At 35.7% G+C, this 20822-nt stretch overlaps 1 protein-coding gene across 2 annotated transcripts in view; it reads right to left on the bottom strand.

The window, feature by feature from the left end:
* Positions 1-10334: 10334 nt before the first annotated feature.
* Positions 10335-20822, bottom strand: part of mahj (LisH and WD40 domain-containing protein mahjong) — a 305108-nt gene continuing 294620 nt past the window's right edge. For both annotated transcript variants that reach the window (XM_090369657.1, XM_090369658.1), the window contains exons 38-39: positions 19779-19875; positions 10335-10543 (exon numbers count right to left, since the gene is read on the bottom strand). In XM_090369657.1, the coding sequence (XP_090225783.1) occupies positions 10425-10543; positions 19779-19875 (216 nt within the window). In that variant the 3' untranslated portion in view covers positions 10335-10424. The remainder of the gene's footprint in view (positions 10544-19778; positions 19876-20822) is intronic.

Below are 20822 nucleotides of genomic sequence, written 5' to 3'. Positions count from 1 at the left end.
GGAAACGTCTGGGAACCCTAATGTAAACAATAGTACACCAGCAGCGATAATTTCATTATCAATAATTAAATAATAGATAATTAAAATCTCATAATAAAAATAATCTTACATTACAAGTAACGAGCAGGAGTTTCATTAGGGGAAGATGACCAAAGAAAAAAATTCGCCACATACGCATTTAATTCCTTTCTTCATACACAGAAAATACACTTCATACACATTGAAAATAAAAAGTTTCGTCTGCTTTGAGTACAATCAGCGCCATCGCAGCCAATTATATCACTAATAAGAAAATGTTCAGTGATCTGAATAAATATATCAGCTTGAGATTGCCTATAATTCGTGACTTCGATGTTAACATACAATATAAATTGATTATTTCTTAAATCAATTAATATATTTATTTACATATAGATATACCAAAGGATGAACCTAGTTACAATATAAAAAGCAAATCCGTCAAGGAGAAAAAGGACTTGATTTTTTTTTTTTTGAAAAGTACAGCAGAATATCGGACTCTTTTGAAATCAGCAGAATATCGGAATTTTTTGAAAAAGTTTAGCAGAATATTGGAAAGCAAAAATTCAGAATTGTCAAAAATCCGACACTTTATGAATATTTCTCCACAAATCATCGAGGATACAAGGCAGAAGGGAAATATATTGGCTGGACTTTAAAAAAGCAATGGACCTGCCAGATTTAGAAAGATGCTCTTCGAAAAATATACGAATTCAATAAAGAAATCGACCTAAACAGAAAAAATCAGTGAAAAAAATCAGACTGATTGTTTTTAGACTGTTCTACTGATTGGAATGCCAGCGTGTGTTCTATGGAACCCCAGGGATCCATTGAACACAAAGGAGTCCATAGAAGCGTCTCAAGGTTTGTACTGTTTTGCAAATGCCGGTGCTGTTAATTTTATTTATACATGAAATTGCGTAAAATCACAACACAGAATAATGCCTGGTGGAGGACTGTTGCAAACAAAATAAGCTTCACATCTCTGAGAGGCTGGGTTGTGGATTATAATGGCCAACATTGTTCGTAATATCACATTCAGCGTAGTTACGCTAGGAAGGAATTACGAACAAAGTGTAAAATAATGTCTTATTGTGAGATAATTTAACAATTTATACACAAGGGTTTTTAAGCCTATGGGAATATATATATAGTGACACATGCAATCTTTGAAACTATTACTAGATAAACTTCCGATACTAAGTCACGCATGACATGATGCCAATCTTTCGCCTAACACCAATCCCTTTATGTCCCCAAAAACAGAGTCTAGGGAAGAAATAAATAAAGGATTGTAGAAACCACAATACCAGAGACCAAGTTCAATCTAACAACACAGAACGCATGTGATCCAGAATATCCTTGCACTCCCATCACACTAGAACTACAGGACATGTTGATCCAATAAACGCAGGCTGTCCAGTTAGCTCTGTGAAAAGTTGCGCTTAAAAATACATCAGAATTCGTGGCGTACAAACGGTCTCTCTGGCAGCAGTTGTGAACCAAATAGGGTGCCACCAACAATCCCATTTCATATGTTGCATGTGTGTTCAGCACCAAAACAACTAAATCTGTGGTTGATTTTCCTGTTTGCTAGATGAAAAATACAAATAACCCAGAGGAAAAACCATGCAACCCTCGCCGGAGACTGACCAACTCAGCCATGTTGTAAAAAAATAAAAAACCATAAGATTTCATCACGTCATCAACAGTTTAAAACCAGTCTCCTTTTCTGCCAGGCCTTTAAAACTCCACTGTACTATCTAGTTTGGGCATAAGTCTATGCTGTCATTGTTTCATGAGGATTGTCATGCATACAACTGTAATCTTTAGTATGATAGAAATTTTGGTCACAAAGGAATAAGTATTTTTAAAATGTGTTAATAATCTTTTTATTACCCATAAAAATACAGAATAATACTGTCCAACAAGCGAGAGGTTTTACATGACTTACAATCTTCTAGGAAAAGAACCTTGAATTCTAACTCGCTTCGACCAAAAAAGAAAAAAAAAAAAAAAAAAGGAAAGGAAAATAGAAGTTCAGTAATCTATTAAAGAGGATCAAAGCTGGTTCGTGGACAAATGGGTCCTATTGTTAGTAGGGCTGCTCTGTACTGTTCAGCAATCATTTCACAACAGAATTTGAAATAGCAGTCATGTTTAAGAAAATAAATAACAGCAAAATATTAAAAATTAAGGGGTTAGCAAAGCAGCTTCAACAGCACTGTTTCCACCGCAGCAAGGGAAAGGCAGAAATTCGGTTCATATCCTTCATGTCAGGATAGGAGAAACTTCATTGGACTTTATTTTTATTACTTTTTTTTAAACAGATGATCAAGTTGGTTAGTCTAAGATGACAGCTGTGTGGTCTTTACAAATACAGGGTGTTTCAAAAATGATGGTCAATAATTTAAAGGTGAAAAGTACAAACTAAAATAAGCAAAAAAGTCCCAGTGAACATCGAGCCGCAAATGAACAGTTTTCGAGATAATGCACATAAGATCTGCCACTGACTATGGAAGCACTAGTTTAGCAAAAAGCTGTGAATCCTTTGCTAAGCGTGGTTTTATTAAACATAAGATAATACGTTTTTAAATTTTTGGTTTCAACACCACAGGATTTTACAGATGTTACATGTTACAAAAGGTGTTCAAAATGGTGTCCTTGCATCCGAACGCAGCTTTGTAGTCTTCTCTGCATTGAGTGCGAATCCTCTCAGGCATTCCTGGGTCATTTCTGATTTGCTGAAAGGCTCCTTCAACCTGACGGTGCAATTCCTGAACTGTGTTAATGTCAGAAGTGTACACCAAGCTTTTTACATGATCCCAGATACAAAAATCCATAGGATTTAAGTCTAGTGATCTGGGAAGACCACATTACAGGCCCACCTCTACCTATCCACCGTCGACCATACCTTCTAGTTAGATACCGAGTCACAACATTATCATCAAGGTCTGGAAGAAGACTGCAGAAACTGAAGGTACAGCTCTCCTGTTAGCCTGTTTGGCAGAAAGTGTGGTCCAATTAGACAGTCTCCTAGTAGTCCTGCCCAGACATTCAACGAGAAACATTGCTGATGTCGTGACTCGTGAATTGCATTAGGATTTTCGTCGGACCAAACGTGACAGTTATGAAAATTAAAAATACCATCACGAGTAAACTCAGCTTCGTCGTCAGTGAACAAAATGTTTAAAAATTGTGGGTTCAGGACACACTGTTATTATTATTATTAATAAATCCGTTTATTATTATTATAGCAAGTGATTGCTTTCACCCCTTTTACACAGCCGACCGGCTAGAAGGGTGTACAAAAATGCAGGAATGGCAATTTTTACAATACCATATTTACAGAAGTGCAAATCATTTACAGTATTATTTATCGAATGTAATTATCGGTATTAAAAGAGGCAATTATTCACAGTATCATATAAAAGTAGATGTCCAACAGTTATTTTATATTTTGGTCATTCCATCCTATTTATAAATTCAAGTTCCTAGCTTCTTTCTAGTTCAAGCTTCTTTGTACTTCCATGTGCAAAGCACCCATGTTCTCTAAGGCGTTGACATACTCTGATCAATGTGCGCCTGTTGGGCTGCTTTCGGCGGGAAAATGCTTCTTGGTACATATGTGCAGCCTTGAGTGCATGTTTATACCAAGATAAAAATGTTGCACTGCCGTTGGCTTTACCATAGATGAAGTGCATGTCCGCATACTTGTCGTTACTGTAACCTCTTTCCATGTTGACTATCCTTTGACAAGTACTAGTATGCCTTCTACATCTCAGGGCATTGAGAGAGGGGAAAGGGAGAGAATGAGTATAAACTAACCTAAACAAACAAGTCAGTGGTGGATCCCAACTAGAAATGTGCAATATGTCAAAAATGATTCACTTAAGGACCCATGTTTACTAGGCTTTTTTTGCATATTGTAGTCTGTACAGTTCACCTTTAAATCATTGACCATCACTTTTGAAACACCGTGTATACAGGCAGTTTCAAAAGGGCATGATTGTGGGAGCTCATGCATCAGGTGTTTCCTTATTAGATTTTGGTTTTTTTTTTTTTTAGGAGCATTAGCAACTAAGGCCATATTGCTCCGGGATATGCGGTGGTCATTCCCTGACCTTTCCTCATCCTCCGTATTTGGTGGTGACGGGCTCGAACCCCGGTCTAATCAAGAAGTGTGTGCTACGCACTGCTGCTCCTTCCCACCTGGCTACGGAGGCGCCCCCTTATTAGAAAAGGCATCTCAATGGCAAGTCAGTGTGACAGTTGACATCACAATACATGGGGAAATGCAAGGACAGTATCCACTGTCCTTGCATTTCTAGACAGTATGACTGTATACACTGCTCATAGAACTTCATGTCCATTTGTAATTTCCAAATCCCTTTCTTCCTTTGGTGTTTTTAGTTCAAACCGCCCCTTCCCATTCCACGAGACAGTGTATTTTGCTGTCACTTTTCTGACCATCCTTGAAGCCCATCCAAGTTGTACTTAAGGAGCAATGGCGGGCATTGATCATTAACCACTCTCCTAACTTGAATATAATCTGCAAATTTTGACATTACACCCTCTTTTCTTCGTCAGTCTTTTAAGAAAATCAGAAACAACCAACCCTCAACCAATCATTGGGAATCCCACTTCTGATGTTATCACAATCTGAAGAGTTATCATTAATCACAACCTTCCACCTTCTGCACTGCAACCATACCACAATCTAAGGATCTTCTTTTTATACTAAACATATTTCATTTATATATTAATCTCTCTAGGGGGGCTGTCATGTTCTTGGTCAAAATCCAAATAAACAATGCCATATTTATTTCCTATATCCAGTTCAAGAGTGAATCTGTCAAACTAGTTAACCAGGATAGTTAAACATGATTTTCCACAAAACTATTAAAAAGCAAGGGTTCACTTTGATCCTTCACGATAGCTGAAAGGTTAAAAATGATTAAAAAAAACAAAAAAAAAAAAAAACACCTTTTTAAAATAACTACTGCACTTAGCCAATATGAAATTTTAGATCTGCTATGCCAACATACTGTTGATATTTTTAGAAAAATGAATGAAAAATATTCATGCCCAGCTATATTGTTTTCCAAGTTTTCATAAAAAACAATTAAAATTAATGTTACTGTAGAACTAGGACATGGTCTCATTCCATACGCAGCAATGAGAAAACTAGATTTGCTAAACTTAGCATATCAATCTCTTATTGTGGAGGTACTTCATCATAAATTGTCTCAGTATTGCACTACTACAATGAAGAAGTACATTGCGATTAGTTAGTGTATGTCGCTACACACTGCTTCATTTTTTATTTGGATCTCATCAGCAGTTAAGTAAGTTTTTTTTGTTTTCTTTGTTGGTGTTATTAGCATTAGTAGAGGCATTTGATGCAAGAAAGCAAGCTTATGCAGCATCAGCCAAAAAAAAAAAAAAAGCCCACTTCCACTTCACCCCTCTGTTCGTTCAAAATACCTGTCCAGCTGAGCCTTAAACTTATTTAGGCTATCAACCTCCACCACAAGGGATGGAAGTCTGTTCCACCAACCAACCACCCGCTGGCTAAAGGCAAATTTCCGCACGTCTATCCTACATCTGTCTTTCCTCAATTTGAATTTATGCCCTCTCAGGTGATTCCTCTGAGCTAGAGGAAGAATCCCATCAGCATTGAGCATGCTTAAACCATTCAAGGCTTTATACACCTCTATCATATCACCTCGCTGGTGCCTAGTCTCCAGACTAGGCACCAGCGAGGTACACCAGACTAGGCACCAGCGAGACTAAGCATCCACAATATGTGAGATGGTGTAACAGGTAAAATAAACTAAACTGAAATAAATTTAGGGCAAAAGCCTTATGCTATGAGAGCAACAAAACATTATTGTACAAGAGTAAATGGGCCTGCAAGTACTGGGATCCATTGCTTAAATATAATTATATTATATTATTGTACAAGCAAAACGTAGTTCCATTCTTTACATAGCAATGAGAAAACTAAGTTTGCTACTTTAAGGTGATTCATTTCATTGTAGAGCCACTTTTCCACAAGTTGCCTTGATACTGCACGACTAAATAGAAAGCACTTTCCATAAATTTACTTGAAGTTAGTCAAACATATTAATTATTAAAAATATATACTACACTTACATTACAAGCATTCACAATCATCGTATTTCATTTGAATAAATTTATAGTATTAGTAATAAATCAGAAATATCGAACTCCAGTAATGCTATATTGCTTCTGAAGATTCCACTAAAAACTGCACTTGGGCTCAGTTTTTTTAAAAATAACCATTAGCAATATGAAAATTACATTTTATTTTTAGAATCTATATATTACTGCTAACCAATAAAAAATTTGAAATATTTTAAAATGAAAGTGCTAGCCATGAGGCTGTGTCACAGCTCATGAAAATTTATTTCCATAACTGCTAAGGGTTCAAATACAAGTTTTTGAACACATTTCAACCACCAATATTTGATCAGAAAATAACTGTAATGAGAAATACTTACATAACATGTTATCTACTTCAAAAGAGGGAACCGCCAGCCGGTGCTTCATGTTTTGTGGTAAATCATGAACAATATTCATGATTTACCACAGAGGATGGGCAGAAGAATTATTCACTCAATTGATGCTCAATATCTCATAGGTCTTTGCTGATAGTTACATAAATGAGATAGCATAGTGTTCTTTGAGCGATTTCAGCCAGTTCTACTAACAAGGGTGCTACATTTGGAGCAAGCCTTTGGACCCTTTCACTAGCTAATTTACAAAGAATAAAACATTAATTTGTTAGCACTATAATGCCTTTTATTTCACTGGATTACTTCTATTACATTTCAAGTTTTTCTTGGAATGAGAAAGTTTAATTCTGTGCATGCTGAGGTGTGATCCAACTTGTGGGAATTTGTTTAGGATAATGTCAATGTACTATCTACAGAATGTAGTATCGCACAAAGAATAATAACCACATCAATTAAGAAGGCAGGCATTAACATCCCACAAGGAATTTAATTACTGCAGAGACACAGATTTATTCATGGCATCCTTATTGAATGCAATACAAGTTTTTTGAAAAGCAACTTATACAATTACTGATCTTGTATTTAGTCTGTAATAATCATTTTATGTTTTCCCCATTTTGAACAACTCTGCATCTTATTTGCGATAAATTTAATTCACTATTTTTATACAGGTGTATCATAACATATAGGACCCACTTTAGGGATGGATTTAGGAACTAAAAATAATAAAAAAAGTTCATGTAAACATAGGTCTGATTTCGCCTTGTTTCCGAGTTACAGCCATTTTTGTGTTCCAGCAATTCTTTACACAAACTGAGTTAGTATAGCTGACTTCATTCAACTGCTTACAAATAATGCTAGCCAGGTGGGAAGGAGCAGCAGTGCATAGCACACGCTTCTTGATTAGACTGGGGTTCGAGCCCGTCACCACCAAATACGGAGAATGCGGAAAGGTCAGGGAATGACCATCGCATATCCCGGAGCAATATGGCCTTAGTTGCTAATGCTCCTCAAAACCAAAAAAACAAACAAACAAATAATGCTTAATATCTTTTAGAAGGCTTTGCTGATAATTACATAAACAAGATAGCATAGTGTTCTTTGAGAGATTTCAGTCAGTTCTACTAACAAGGGTTCTACATTTGGAGCTCGTTATTAACATTTTGATACTATGCATTTGCTGAGATAATGGAGGCTTATTGAAATTAAGAGATGGCAGATATGCATCTCATGTATGTATTTGCTAGTGCAATGCAGCCAAGGCAAGATGTCTGAATGCAGAAAACTTCCCTAATCATTAGGTGCCAAATAAGACCTTTCAGTGAATACATGAACACCCTGAAGAAACTGGTTCATTTAGAAAATGGGTTTGAAATGGTGGGAGACTCGTCTGCACTAGAATAACAAATCTGACAGATACCTGGAACATTTGAGCTGGTGAGGAGGTCTATGATGAGGCATTTGCAGGCTTATATTCAGATGCACAGTGGTCATTTTAAGTATTTCCTATAAATGTAAGCAGATAGCTGCTAGAAGGGTCTGATTTCATCTTGTTTCCAAGTTACAGCCAAAATGGCTGTAACTTGGAAACAAGATGGAATACACCCTGTCACAATACACCCTGTATATAATAAATAAAGAACAAGCACACTATGCTAGTAGTCACATTGTAAGGAGGGCTGAGATAAAGTGAGTTTATTTTAAATTAAATTAACGAGACCCAAATTGGTGTGTGCGTGCAGCATTTTTCGCAAATAATTTCTTTAAATTAATCTGATAAAACTTTGTAGCACTATTTAGGCCTAGTGAAATACAATGTGCTAGTAAATCAAGCTGTAGATATGTATTAATAATATTACTTGATAAGTCTTGAATGAACTGACACTAATTTATTTAACTTTCAGAATAAAAAAAAAAAAATAAACTAAATAAGTAATCTTAAAAACATTCATTTCTTAAAATGGTGTTCTAACCATTTATCCTAAGCATGTGCAGCACATTAATAACACATTTCTTGGTACGGCACTACTTCAACTTTAAAAATATTTTCAATTAGTGTGCAAAGTAGTTTATTTTAAATGAACAAGCAACACTGAATGCAATTTTCTATTAATGAATTACATTAACAAATATGTGATATGCATTTAATAACAAGAAGGAATAAATTTTCATTTTCTGAAAAATTCAACTACAGTTTTTTCTGATATACGGATAGGAAGGCATTCATCTTTTGTCATATTCAGGAGTTCTCAGTATTGTAATGCTGTTTTCTATTGTTTTCCTAATGGGTTATATAATGTGACTTCATCTGAAATATTTTGTTACACAATAAGGGAGTAAGGTGTCAAAGATGTTTTATGAAGCTTATGGGAGAATGTTGTGAGTGAAGTCAAATTCAACTACAATATTTAATGTTTTTTTTTTCATTTAAGTATTTTTTGTCAATTATGAATTTACACTAATTTACAACAATTAATGAAAAAGTTCTGGAAAGATGTTATTATAAATGAATACTTAGTTTGGTATGCACTTCATTAACTTCATTAATTTATTCAGTAAGAGCAAATCTAGCTTTGGTGGTGCTGAATTAATAAAAATGTGCTCGTGGACCCCTGGAACAGCTCTGTGTAAGACAGGAATGAGTTGCGTAACAAAAACACAAGTTCACCGCCCACTAATTCTGAGATACAAGTTGAAACTTTTTATTTATTTATTTTTTTTTAAACATTCCGGGAAGCCAAGATAAGGGATTATAATCAGTGGTGTACTCTGGCTGGAATGCACCGCAACAATGTTCCGGTATTTTTTTCTAAATGTCATAACAGAAAATCATTAAATTTATACACCTAATATTATGAAACAATGGCATAATCAAAGGGAAAATATATATTAATAATAATCTTTAAAATTAATAGATTTCTTTAAAAATTTATTTAAAAACAAAAATATGAATTTCGCGATGAAATGAACATTTCTTACTAAAGCATAATGTGTTAGATAAAGAGATCCAATGAATGAGATATACTGTGATGTGTGCGAATGCTGCATTTTGATTCACCATGAGCTGAATGCTGGAACTGGTTCTATGAACCATGAGTCTGAAGTCTGATTCAGTTACTGTACAGTCGATATGGTGTTATCATATAGTCTTCTGGACAGCGAGAGTTCCAGTACTATTTTTTTTTAGCAATACATCTCTGATTATAATATACCATTCAGACTGCATATGGGCATATTTTTAACTATTTTTTAAATTTATGCACTTTGAAACATAGAAGGGCAGATTTTGACGATGGATTAGAAATATCTTTGTTTATCAATCACAATGTTTTATTATTGAGAACAACTAAAAAATGAGTTTTAATTTATGGATCTATTAAAACAAAAGCCAAAAACGTTTGTGTGACACTTGTCTAGCTAATGATTTAATGAATTTACATAATCTAAACTGGGAGAAGCATTTGGCATATAGACACTTTAATCTGTCAAAAGAAATTTGATACACAAGCATTGGACAGGGAACTGTAAAATTCCATACATATTAATGGGACAAATATCCCACAGAACTGCATGACAGCATGCAGCAATAAGGGTAACAAAATGTCTTTCAATAAAATACACATCCTGTTTAAAAACGTAGCACTATGTAATCTACAGACTCAATCACATGCTCACTTTCATATACACAGATATATATATACTTTCATGTGTTCAAGTATGTATATATATATATATAATACATATATTTATATACTGTATGTACATTGTGGTCAGGTTTTATGTACTTAATCAGTTTTTAGCACTGATGGCCATCACAGTCTGTACAGGCACCATATATATGCATTTTAGTTTTCCCTTCTAGCATTAAAATGTGTTGAGGGAAAAGAGAACATCGTCATCATCTGATTCATCATCATCTGACAAGGTCATATCTTCTTCCCTATCCTCCTCTTCATTTTCATTTTCTTCATTTTCTTGCTCACCTTACAATTAAAAAAAGAAAGTTGAATACTTTATGAAAGCTATTATGAGAGATGTTTTAAATTGATATTTAAACTCAGAAAGATATTTTCTATTATTTTAAATTTCTATTGAAGGGTGTCCTTAGAGGTTCCAATAAAACTGCTTATTAATCTTCATGTAACTAATTTTGTCTAAGTAATTGGGCACACTAATAAACTTTAAAAGTAGTAATCAACAATGGACTCTGATAAACTACCTAAAGGAAGATATTAATTACTTCTATAGCAGTTTCTTAATGTTGGTTCTGACCTTAATTTTTTTTTTTAAGGAAACCCAAAATAGAGGTGTTAGAACCTATAGTACTTAGTACCGTGCTTGGGCTGGAGTTTGAGAAGACGAAAGAAGATATTTGTCGACATTAGATTTGAACTCCTGTAGACTGTACAGTAAACCCCGCTATTCGCAGGGGTTACGTTCCTGAGAAATATTGCAAATACCGAAAACGCGAATACTGAGTTATGGCTCCCATAGTAATAAAGGGGTTCCGTTCCAAAGTATGAAATATATAAGAAAAACTAGTCTAAAATTTTGTTTATGTATGTATTAGATGTGCCTTCATAATATGACTATGTACATAGACAGTACATAGTGAAATGCAAGCATATGGCATCGAAAAGAAAATAAGAAACAATTTAATATTAAATGTAATATTTATTAGAAATTTCAAACCAGCGCCTTTGCTAGCTAAAACACTTATCCCACCAGTGCTATCACCAGTTTCACTAAAGTGTTGATAAAGGAGTTTTGTCTTTTCACGAATGATGAGTGAACTTAACGGAATTTTATTTTGAGTTCGGTCTTCTATCCACAGATTTAAAGCCTTTTCCATTTTTTCTAATTTAACATCGCGAGTTACAGAGCAAATTTTTGAACAATTAGCACGTTTTCATGGACACTACGGCGGATTTTTTCTTTCGATTTCTTGATTGATCATACCGTTGACTCATTGATTTTATAATGTTTTGCCACTGAGGAGACACTTTCACCATTAGAAATTTTATCTAATAACTCAATTTTATTCGCTAATGTCATCACCTTCTTTGATCTTTTCACATTTCCCTTGTTATTCGTAGCCATATTTTTTGTACGGGTTAGAAAGAACTTGTCCAAAATAAAGTCACTTTCTTCTGTTTGTTATTGTTTGTTATTTGGTTTTTAGGAGCATTAGCAACTAAAGCCATATTGTTCCGGGATATGCGGTGGTCATTCCCTGACCTTTCCGCATCCTCCGTATTTGGTGGTGACGGGCTCGAACCCCGGTCTAATCAAGAAGCGTGTGCTACGCACTACTGCTCCTTCCCACCTGGCTACGGAGGTGCCTCACTTTCTTCTGTTAACACTCGAAAAAGTCTGTTTTACACTGCAAAACAGTAGATTTATCACTTTTGTAAGCATATCAATTTATAAATTTATTCAATTTATAAGTATATAAATTAAAAGCAAACGAAGAAACCTTCCATGACAAGCGCATAACACATACTGAACAAAGATTAGCGAGAAACATCTACGCTCGCGATTTTGTCACCCCCTCCCCCACCCACTGAGCGCTGTTTTGATCGGGAAAGATCATTTTAGCCACGCCCATGTTTTTTTATGGCGGAAAATATTCATGGTGCTTTAAAATTCACATTTTTTTAGGTTTCATTTTATATTAAATCAGCGATCGCGAATACGTGAAACCGCGAATACAGATACCGAGAATAGCGGGGGTTTACTGTACTTTTAAGGAAATATGTATGAAGGAAGGTTGTTCCAGAAAACAGCAGCTGAATGAATAAACGAGGAAGATGAAAAGTTGGCTCTGTGAGTTTGAAGTTGGACAGTAAATGGATGTTGGTGGCATGTGTTCGGACTGTTTTGAAAGAGAGAGTGGGAATTATAGAAGCCAATTCAGAAGAGCAGTGCCTGTGAAAGTATCTGTAGAAAAGGCATGCAGCAGAAACAGTACGTCTATGAGACAGAGAGTGGAGAGACTTTTAGAGAGGAGTCATTAATTAACCTAACTGCCCTCTTCTGAATGGAATCTAGAAGCCTGAGAGAGGTTTTGGGGGCACCGCCCCAGATGTGGGGACAATATTTCATGGTAGGGCAGATTTGCAATTTGTACAGAGTGAGCAGCTGTTTGGAAGAAAAGTAACGCCAAGAGCGAAAGAGAAAACCAAGTTTTTTAGATGCAGAGGAAGCAATATTTGTAATGTGCTTGTGCCAAGAGAGATTAGAAGTCAGGGTAATCCCCAAAAGAGATATATCATTTTGCCTAGAAATCGGAGTGTCACTAAAGATAAGCATAGGAGCAGAAGAATCCTTTTTGCGAGATATAAGACAAGACTGAGTTTTAGAAGGGTTGAAATCAACTAAGTTGTCTTTGCCCCACTGGAGAATTACCTGAAAATCGGCATTTAAGGAATTAGTAGCGGATATTCGAGAAGTTGAAGCTGATTGAACAGGGCAAGGCTTCTCTAAATGGAAAGTGGAATGCGATGTGCTATCATCGGCAAAACTATGGATAGGATTTCCAGTCAATGGAAGAAGGCAATATACAAGAGGAAAAGAGTGGGGAAAAGAACTGAACCTTGGGGGACACCGGCATTAGTGAAGAAGTTAGAAGATAGAGAGCCATCTACCATCACCCTCAGTGAGCAATTTGTCCATAAATGGGTAACATAAGAATTTGTTCTCCTGGACAATCACTTCTCTAAAACAGCTATTCCCACTGTCTAGAATGACCCAGAGAGTGAGAACTTGCAATCTTCAACTCTTAATCATGACCACCTTACTCTCGCTTACCTTACTCTTAGAGTAATAGCCAGACAAAAAAAAAAAAAAACTTGCATTCATATGTTTTATTTGTATACGGGGCAGTCAGAAAATAAACTTACAATCATACAGGAGGCTAATTATTATAATTCATAATATCAACAATAACAAGGTATTTACAGCCTATGGCTTTTTGAGTTTCAGTAAAGATGGAGACACTTATCATATCCTGGAACTTTATTTACTTTGATAGAACTCCAGGTTCTTTACAATCAGTAACTATCTCATTGCTGTTTTCATATCATTATCAATATGAAATATGGCCTTGAACACATTGCTTTAGTATCAGAATCAGAAAAGGTTTAAGATTATGTAGTCCACTAGCAAAGTAATGGCTACAGTTTAGGGGTCAAGATGTTTTCTTGATATGCAAACATGCACAACAATGAATGAGTTGACAATGTGCATGAATGTTTCAGTGCTGCACAATGTCACTACATTCACTGTTATGCCTATTTGTATAAAATAAGGAAAATGCTTTTGTGGTCCCAAAACTTAGCTATCACTCTGTTGTGAACTTTGCAATCTTGAACTTTTCTGACTGTGAAGAACTGGGACAATTCAAGTTAGTGCACGGTTTCCAAGTATGCCAATGAATTCATGTCTATTCTGTGTGACAATGCACGTGAGAAATTCTTAACCACTAAGAGAATTTAATTTCAGAAATGACAGTACATAAACCATTTGTTTTGTTATTTCTTAAGGTCTTCCACTAGTATTCAAGGCACCCCAACATGCACACACGTTGCTAAACATTTCATTCCTGAATCACACTGTTTCAATGTGACAGATTTAATCTTAATATAAGTAAAGGCCAAAAGAAGCCAGCAAGTTTTTTTTTTTTTTTTTTGTGATTCTTTTGTAGCATTAAAAAAAAGAAGGCCTGTATCCCCTTTATACTCTTCCAACTGACAGAAGGTAAAACTCTAGTTGCCCCTTAAACCTCACCAGACTATCCACCTCAACCATCAAGGAAAGTAGTTTACTACTGCAGTGGTCAACAATATGCTGACAAAACTTCCTTCGATCTGGTCTGTTAATCTTCCCAAATAGTTCATGCCACTGGTTTTTGTTTTCTATTTTAATATAAAATTCACTGTCATTCAATCTGCATTCCCTCTTAGTGCCTTATACACATCAATCGGGTCCCCACATTGAGAAGCTTCATTTCCAGTCTCTGTAACCTAAATCTTTGTAATCTCTCCTCATACAGATACCCCACTGTGGTTCTCACCATGTATCACCAATCTTTGGACCCTTTCAAGAAGCTGAAATCTTTTCTTAAAAATGGCCTGCAAATCTGGATACAATATTCCAAATGTGGTCTCACCATTGATCTGTATAAAAGAACTACCGTATTTCCCCATGTATAAGACGCAACCTTTTTCGAAAAATTTGGGGTCTAAAAACTGGGTGCATCTTATACAGTGGTTGTAGATTTTACTTGCATTTCCTGCTTTTTTGCGCTTGTTGTCTTTGCGCTCATTGTTTCGCACTTGTTACCAGTATATTAAGTTACGTTTTGCCACATTCTGCCCAGAAATGGCTCAGAAAAGATTTTTGTACAGTGCTGAATTCAAGTTAAAAGTGATCCAGTTTGCAAAAGTGAATGGAAATCGTGCTGCTGAACGTAAGTTTGGTCCTCCTCCAACTGAGAAAACAATCCATAGATGGAACTGAGGACGAGGCAATATATGAAGACAGTGATTCGTCATCAGACACAGATGAGGACAAGCTAATGGATGGGAGTTTTGACAGTAATGAGGAGTTGTATGAATTTTAAGATGAATAAAACTTGAGTTCAATAACTTTATGTAATACATTTTTTTTTCAAATTTCGGGCCCCAAAATTAAGGTGTGTCTTATACATGGGGAAATATGGTATATTTTCCTTCCTAGATGCAAAGGTAACGGCAAATCATTGATAAGATACTGACCTACTTGGCTGCCTGCTTAAACTGTATGCTAATCTTCATGTCTGATTGCATTAAAACAACCAAGTCTCTTTCCTCATTTATACTCTTCAGTTTGTCCCACCTAATATAGAAGTTACTGTTTGCTCTGGGTCACATTCTTTCTTTTATGTTACTTTTAGGGGCTGCCTTCAGGGTTCTGTGCTTGGTCAGCTTGCCTGGAACCTTGTTCTAGATGAGTGGTTCCTTCAATCTTTTCCTAATGTTTCTAATTGTTAAACTGATTTATGAGAATGATTTGACTATACTTATTGAGGGTGAGGGTAATTCTCAACCTTTAACTAAATTGGCCACTAATGCTGTCATGCATTAGTGGCCAATTTTAGACCTGGTCTAAAATTTCTAAGATGTTGTTGAAGGGAAACTCAATATTTCTCACCCCACCCTTAGTCAAAGTATGCAACTCTGGCTACTGTAACTGTTCATAAATGCCTAGGCATTGTTTTCAACAACAAAATTAACTTTAAGAAACACTCAAGTTATTTCCCTATTAAGTCAAGAAATACACTTTAATTTACTAAGAATATCCAAATAGTCCTGGGGTCCACGTTCATGGTTGTATATATTGTATAAAGCTGTCTTTGTGCCTACATGTACCTACAACACTGTTGCTTTGTTTTGACATGCACAGAAAGCTACCTTCGAAAGCAAATTATATTCCATTCAATAATTGATTCCATGCTGATCATGTATGTAGAACAACTCTTTGACACCTACTCTTCAAATTCTTAATGGGTGTCCTCCACTGGATCTTCATTTGATTTTTCATGGTCTCAATTTCTATCTTTGTCATGGGATTTCTGTAGACTTTCTTGCTTTTAAGGTGCTTTCTTGCTTTTAACTCATGTGGATGCCAAGTCCAAGCAGACTCATCTTTGAGATCTTTGTCTACAGCACTGGCAAAATTTGTGGTCATTAACTTCCAAAGGATCAGTTACTCAAAAATTTTTGCCCCATGTTAACTGTGTAATTCAAATATAATTTTATAAGTGGTTCTTCCTAGGCTTATACACTATGTACTTAATCACTGTTCATTGGTCTCTAAACTCAAAGTTTGTTTTCAACCTTACTGGTTTCTTTTTTGCTTATGTGGCATATTGAGGATTGGGAACATGTTTTCTTCTTCTATCTCTGTTATGCAGAACTTGATAAACCCCTTCTTCTATAACTGGAGTTTCAAAACCCAGATCTGAACTTGCTCTTCTGTAATCCATTAGGTTATTTCTAACATCTGCAAGCCTTTGTCCAGCAAGCCTTTTCAAGGTAACTTTCACTACTTCAACCCATCACTGCTTCTGCTTCTACCTTGATTCCTGCTGCTTTGGCTCTTACCTCATAATCTGTTCTTGTCATATCGAACTCTGCAACATCAACAGTTACTGATTCCTAATGAAGATATTGTAGGCACTGTGCCCACAGTGTGGGATTCTTGATAACTTTAGCCTTTTCTCTCTTCTGGCTTCTAGTTCTTCCTTTCTGATCTTTATTCTACATTTTTTCTCTTGTATTTCTGGCACTTGGTTGATCTAGTGCAGGTTAATTTTTAGGTTTTAGTTAGTCCACTAAGGATATTGTGAGTATAGTTGTGGCCTTCCTCCCCATGGCATGAATGGGTACTGGGAAGTAGCCTTCCTGTTAGCAAAGTGGCTAGAAGCAACACACACACACACACACACACACACACACACACACACACACACACACACACACACACACACACACACACACACACACACACACACACACACACAGCACTACATTCATTTCTGGCCATTTTACAGAGTTCTGTAACATCAAAATGTACTACAGAAAAGTTGTGGTACACTGTGATGTTCCAGAACTTTGTTACCACAGCCAAGTTGAAATAACGTTCAAGAGCCACCCTACATAAGACACAACACATGACTCACCCAGTGTATAAATTATTCTTAGGTTATTTCCAAAATGTAGAACCTTGTATTTGGCAGCATCAAAACATAACTGCCATTTATATGACTATCCATGAAATGTCTAGATCATTCTGAAGAAACAGTCAAAAAAAACTGCCCTGTTAATCACCCTCCCAACCTTTATATTATATGCAAACTTCAACATCATACCCTTTATCCTCTTGTCTATATATCATTCAAGAAGATCAGAATAATAGTGCTCCTAATACTAAACCTTGAGGGACCCCACTTATAACCTTGTCCACTACTCTGAAGAATGACTGTTTATAACAACCCCATGCTTCCTGTCCCTCAGATGTTCCTTAATCCATCTTGCCCATAATACCAAATGTTATAGTTCACTTTCCATAATGCTGAAAGTTGTTGCAGTACATTTGCCATAATCCTTCTGTTGTTGTGAATTTCATTTTATGTGAGTGCAATGTTGTATGCAGGTCTTACTGTCATTAAGCTCTACTCCTTTCGCAATCCTCTGTGCTAACTCTTCTATTATGAAATTTTGCACACCATTTTGCTATTATCTGCTTACTCATAATGTCTTCACCATAAACTTCCATTAACTGGTGATGGATTCCTGACATATTTCATGTTAAAAGAAAGAGAATAAAAAGTTAATACAAAAATTTGCTCACAAGAATATCATATTCAAATAAAATTATTTCTCTCTGATTAACAAATGACTCAATCAGAAAGATGGGTAAACGCTAAAAATGGAGCAGGATTTAAACACAGCTGGGTTTGGTAAACCTTTTGGCACACTAGTGGGCCAACTGAATTTCCACTGTCATAACATGGGATGCACAATTAGAGCAGATGGTAAAAAAAAAAAAAAAAAAAGCGCCCACTGCATTTATTACACAGATACAAGGCATGCCAATAAAATTCCCAGAATGGTGCTATAAAAAGAACACAAAGTGAAGGAGGTCAAAAATGGTTTTATTTTTATTCAAAGTAATTACCATCTTATTGAATAGACTTATTATACCATTCTAAAAGTTTCTAAAAAGAATTAATGAAAGCGTCCAAAGAGATGATGTTCGGTTTAGAAGTTACATTTTTCTTTATGTCCTCAACGTCCCGAAATCTCTTTCTTTTGGAGGCAGTTTTCACTTTGGAAAAGAGGAAGAAGTTCACTGTTTCTAGATCAGGAGAGCAAGTTGGATGGTTGATATACGAGTATGTCTCAACCATCAGATTTTGTCTTCACAATAAGTGTGGAATTGGCAGAGGAACTGTCGTGCAACAAGAACCAGCAGCCTTTCTCTTGAAATTGCTACCTCACCTGGGAAATGCACTTCAATAGTCTTCAAAGCACCTGTACATAGAATGCAGTATTGACTCTCTCCCCTCCCTTTCAGGTAAAAATTACTTCTGAATCACACCCTTTTGTTTTTCACTCTTTTGTTGAAAAACAAAAGGGGGGGGGGAGGATCAGAATTGTCTTAATGCTGGACTTCTGTAAATGAAACATTTTGGACCTTGGTGATAATTTTGAAGTCTACTGCATGTTCTGATGCTTTGTCTCTAGGTTGTACTGACAAGTACAATTCAGATACAAAGCACCAGAACATGCAGTGCTCATCTCCAATGAAAATACAGTCAAGGAAATTAGGATTGTCTTAACAAGCATGGATGAAGTCTTTGCAGGATGACACTTTGTTGCTTCTGCTCATCTGTGAGGCTGGGCAGCACGAATTTTGCACAAACCTTCCTTTTCCCTAAATCTTCATGCAGAATTTGATGAATCATCTCCTTATTCATATTCAAGTCATCAACCATTCTGAGGGTCATATGATGACCTTTTGCCACAATTTCATGAACTTTTGCAACTCTGTCCTCATTTTGAGAGGCTGATGGATGCCCACCTTTTGGGTCATTGTATACATCCACTTCTACAATAAAAATATTTTTCTGTTGCAGATTTTCCCAGTTTAAAGGAAAATTTGATATTCATTCATTGCTCCATTGCAAAATCATGACACAGAACATTAATGCTACTAATGAAACTGGTTGTTACTTACAATATGTCAGCCTACTAGACAATATCTGTACTACCATCTGCTGGAAGAATTTTAAAATACAATTTACCACTTCCATTTATTTTCAGGCTCATTTAACAATATTGCAACAGCACCAGTCCTGGAACTTTATTGCAACACTTTGTATATTTGTTATGGTTTATTTGAACTCATGATATCGGTTTTACAATTATTTTATTTTATTTGGAGGCACAATGCTGATACACAATATTTTTTAAAAACAAAATAGAAAAACGTTAAAGCAAAAAAAAAAAAAAACCCAAAATTTTCTGTTTTTTGCATTGTTGGTTTATTAAAAATGTTAATACATTTCTATATTAACTTGCATAGTGTATTTTAAATATGCATCATTAAAAATTATTGTATGGAACTGATAACTTTAATCATGCACACCACAAACACTATTTGTATATGTACCTTCATTGTCAGCATCATCGTCATCGGCATCATCATCATCGTCATCACTTTCATCATCATCCATATCCTCCGATTCCTCCTCTTCTTCTTCCCCATCCTATTTAATAAACCCATGATCAACTTCAATTTATAACTGAGATGTCACACAAAAAGTGAATATTTTACTGTACAATGTAAAACAAACTAGATTACTTTAATTTTAAAGAGTTGTTGAAAAAGTAGTTAAAAAATTGTACATCTGCATACGAGTAGAAAATGCATAAGCTAGATATAAAAGAAGATAAAGATAGTAGTACAGAAGCAGTAGTTCCTTAAATGTTAGTGAATGGAGAAATTGTTTCACTATATGGAGAAGTGTATGTGCTGCAGTACAATGTTTATGATATTTTTCTAAAATTAGCATTAGTAGAGGCATATGATGCAAGAAAGCAAGCTTAAACAGCATTAGCAAAAGAAAAAAAAAAAAAAAAAAAAAAACTTCCCATTTCATCCATCCATTCACTCCAAAACTTTGTCTAGTTCTTTCTTGAATTTATTTAAGGTATCAACTTCCGCAACAACGGATGGAAGTTTGTTCCAGCAATCAACTACCACCTGGCTAAAGGCAAATTTCTGCCCATCTATTCTACAACTGTCTTTCCTCAATTTGAATTTATGGCCCCTTAGATTTGTAATCTAAGCAAGAGGAAGAATCCCATCAGCATTGAGCCTGCTCAAACCAATCAAGGCCTCATACACCTCAATCAGATCACCTGATCTGATTGAGGTGTATATGCCCAAAGCAATACAATGAAAATGCCACCATTTCTTAGATACAGTGCCAATTGTGCAGGGCTGGGGGGGAGTGATCAATGGCTGGTGCTATAAGTGTTCTGTAGTGGGGACAATGAGGAAATTCTTAGGCAAACTACCCTCCCCTAGTCTCCACCCATGAGTTCTTGTGTGTATGATCTGTTCTACAAGAGGGAGTCACTCAATAAGACTTTAAAGAGAGGGCCTTAAATTTTTAAAGAGAGGGCACTGACTCTCTTTAAAAATAACAGC

This window comes from Mastigoproctus giganteus, chromosome 3 (genome assembly GCF_048544385.1).
Source record: "Mastigoproctus giganteus isolate SK-2022 chromosome 3, ASM4854438v1, whole genome shotgun sequence".
In the NCBI taxonomy this organism is placed as follows: domain Eukaryota; kingdom Metazoa; phylum Arthropoda; class Arachnida; order Uropygi; family Thelyphonidae; genus Mastigoproctus; species Mastigoproctus giganteus.
Note: the sequence above shows the minus strand (reverse complement) of the source record. Positions and strands in the feature narration are given on the sequence as shown.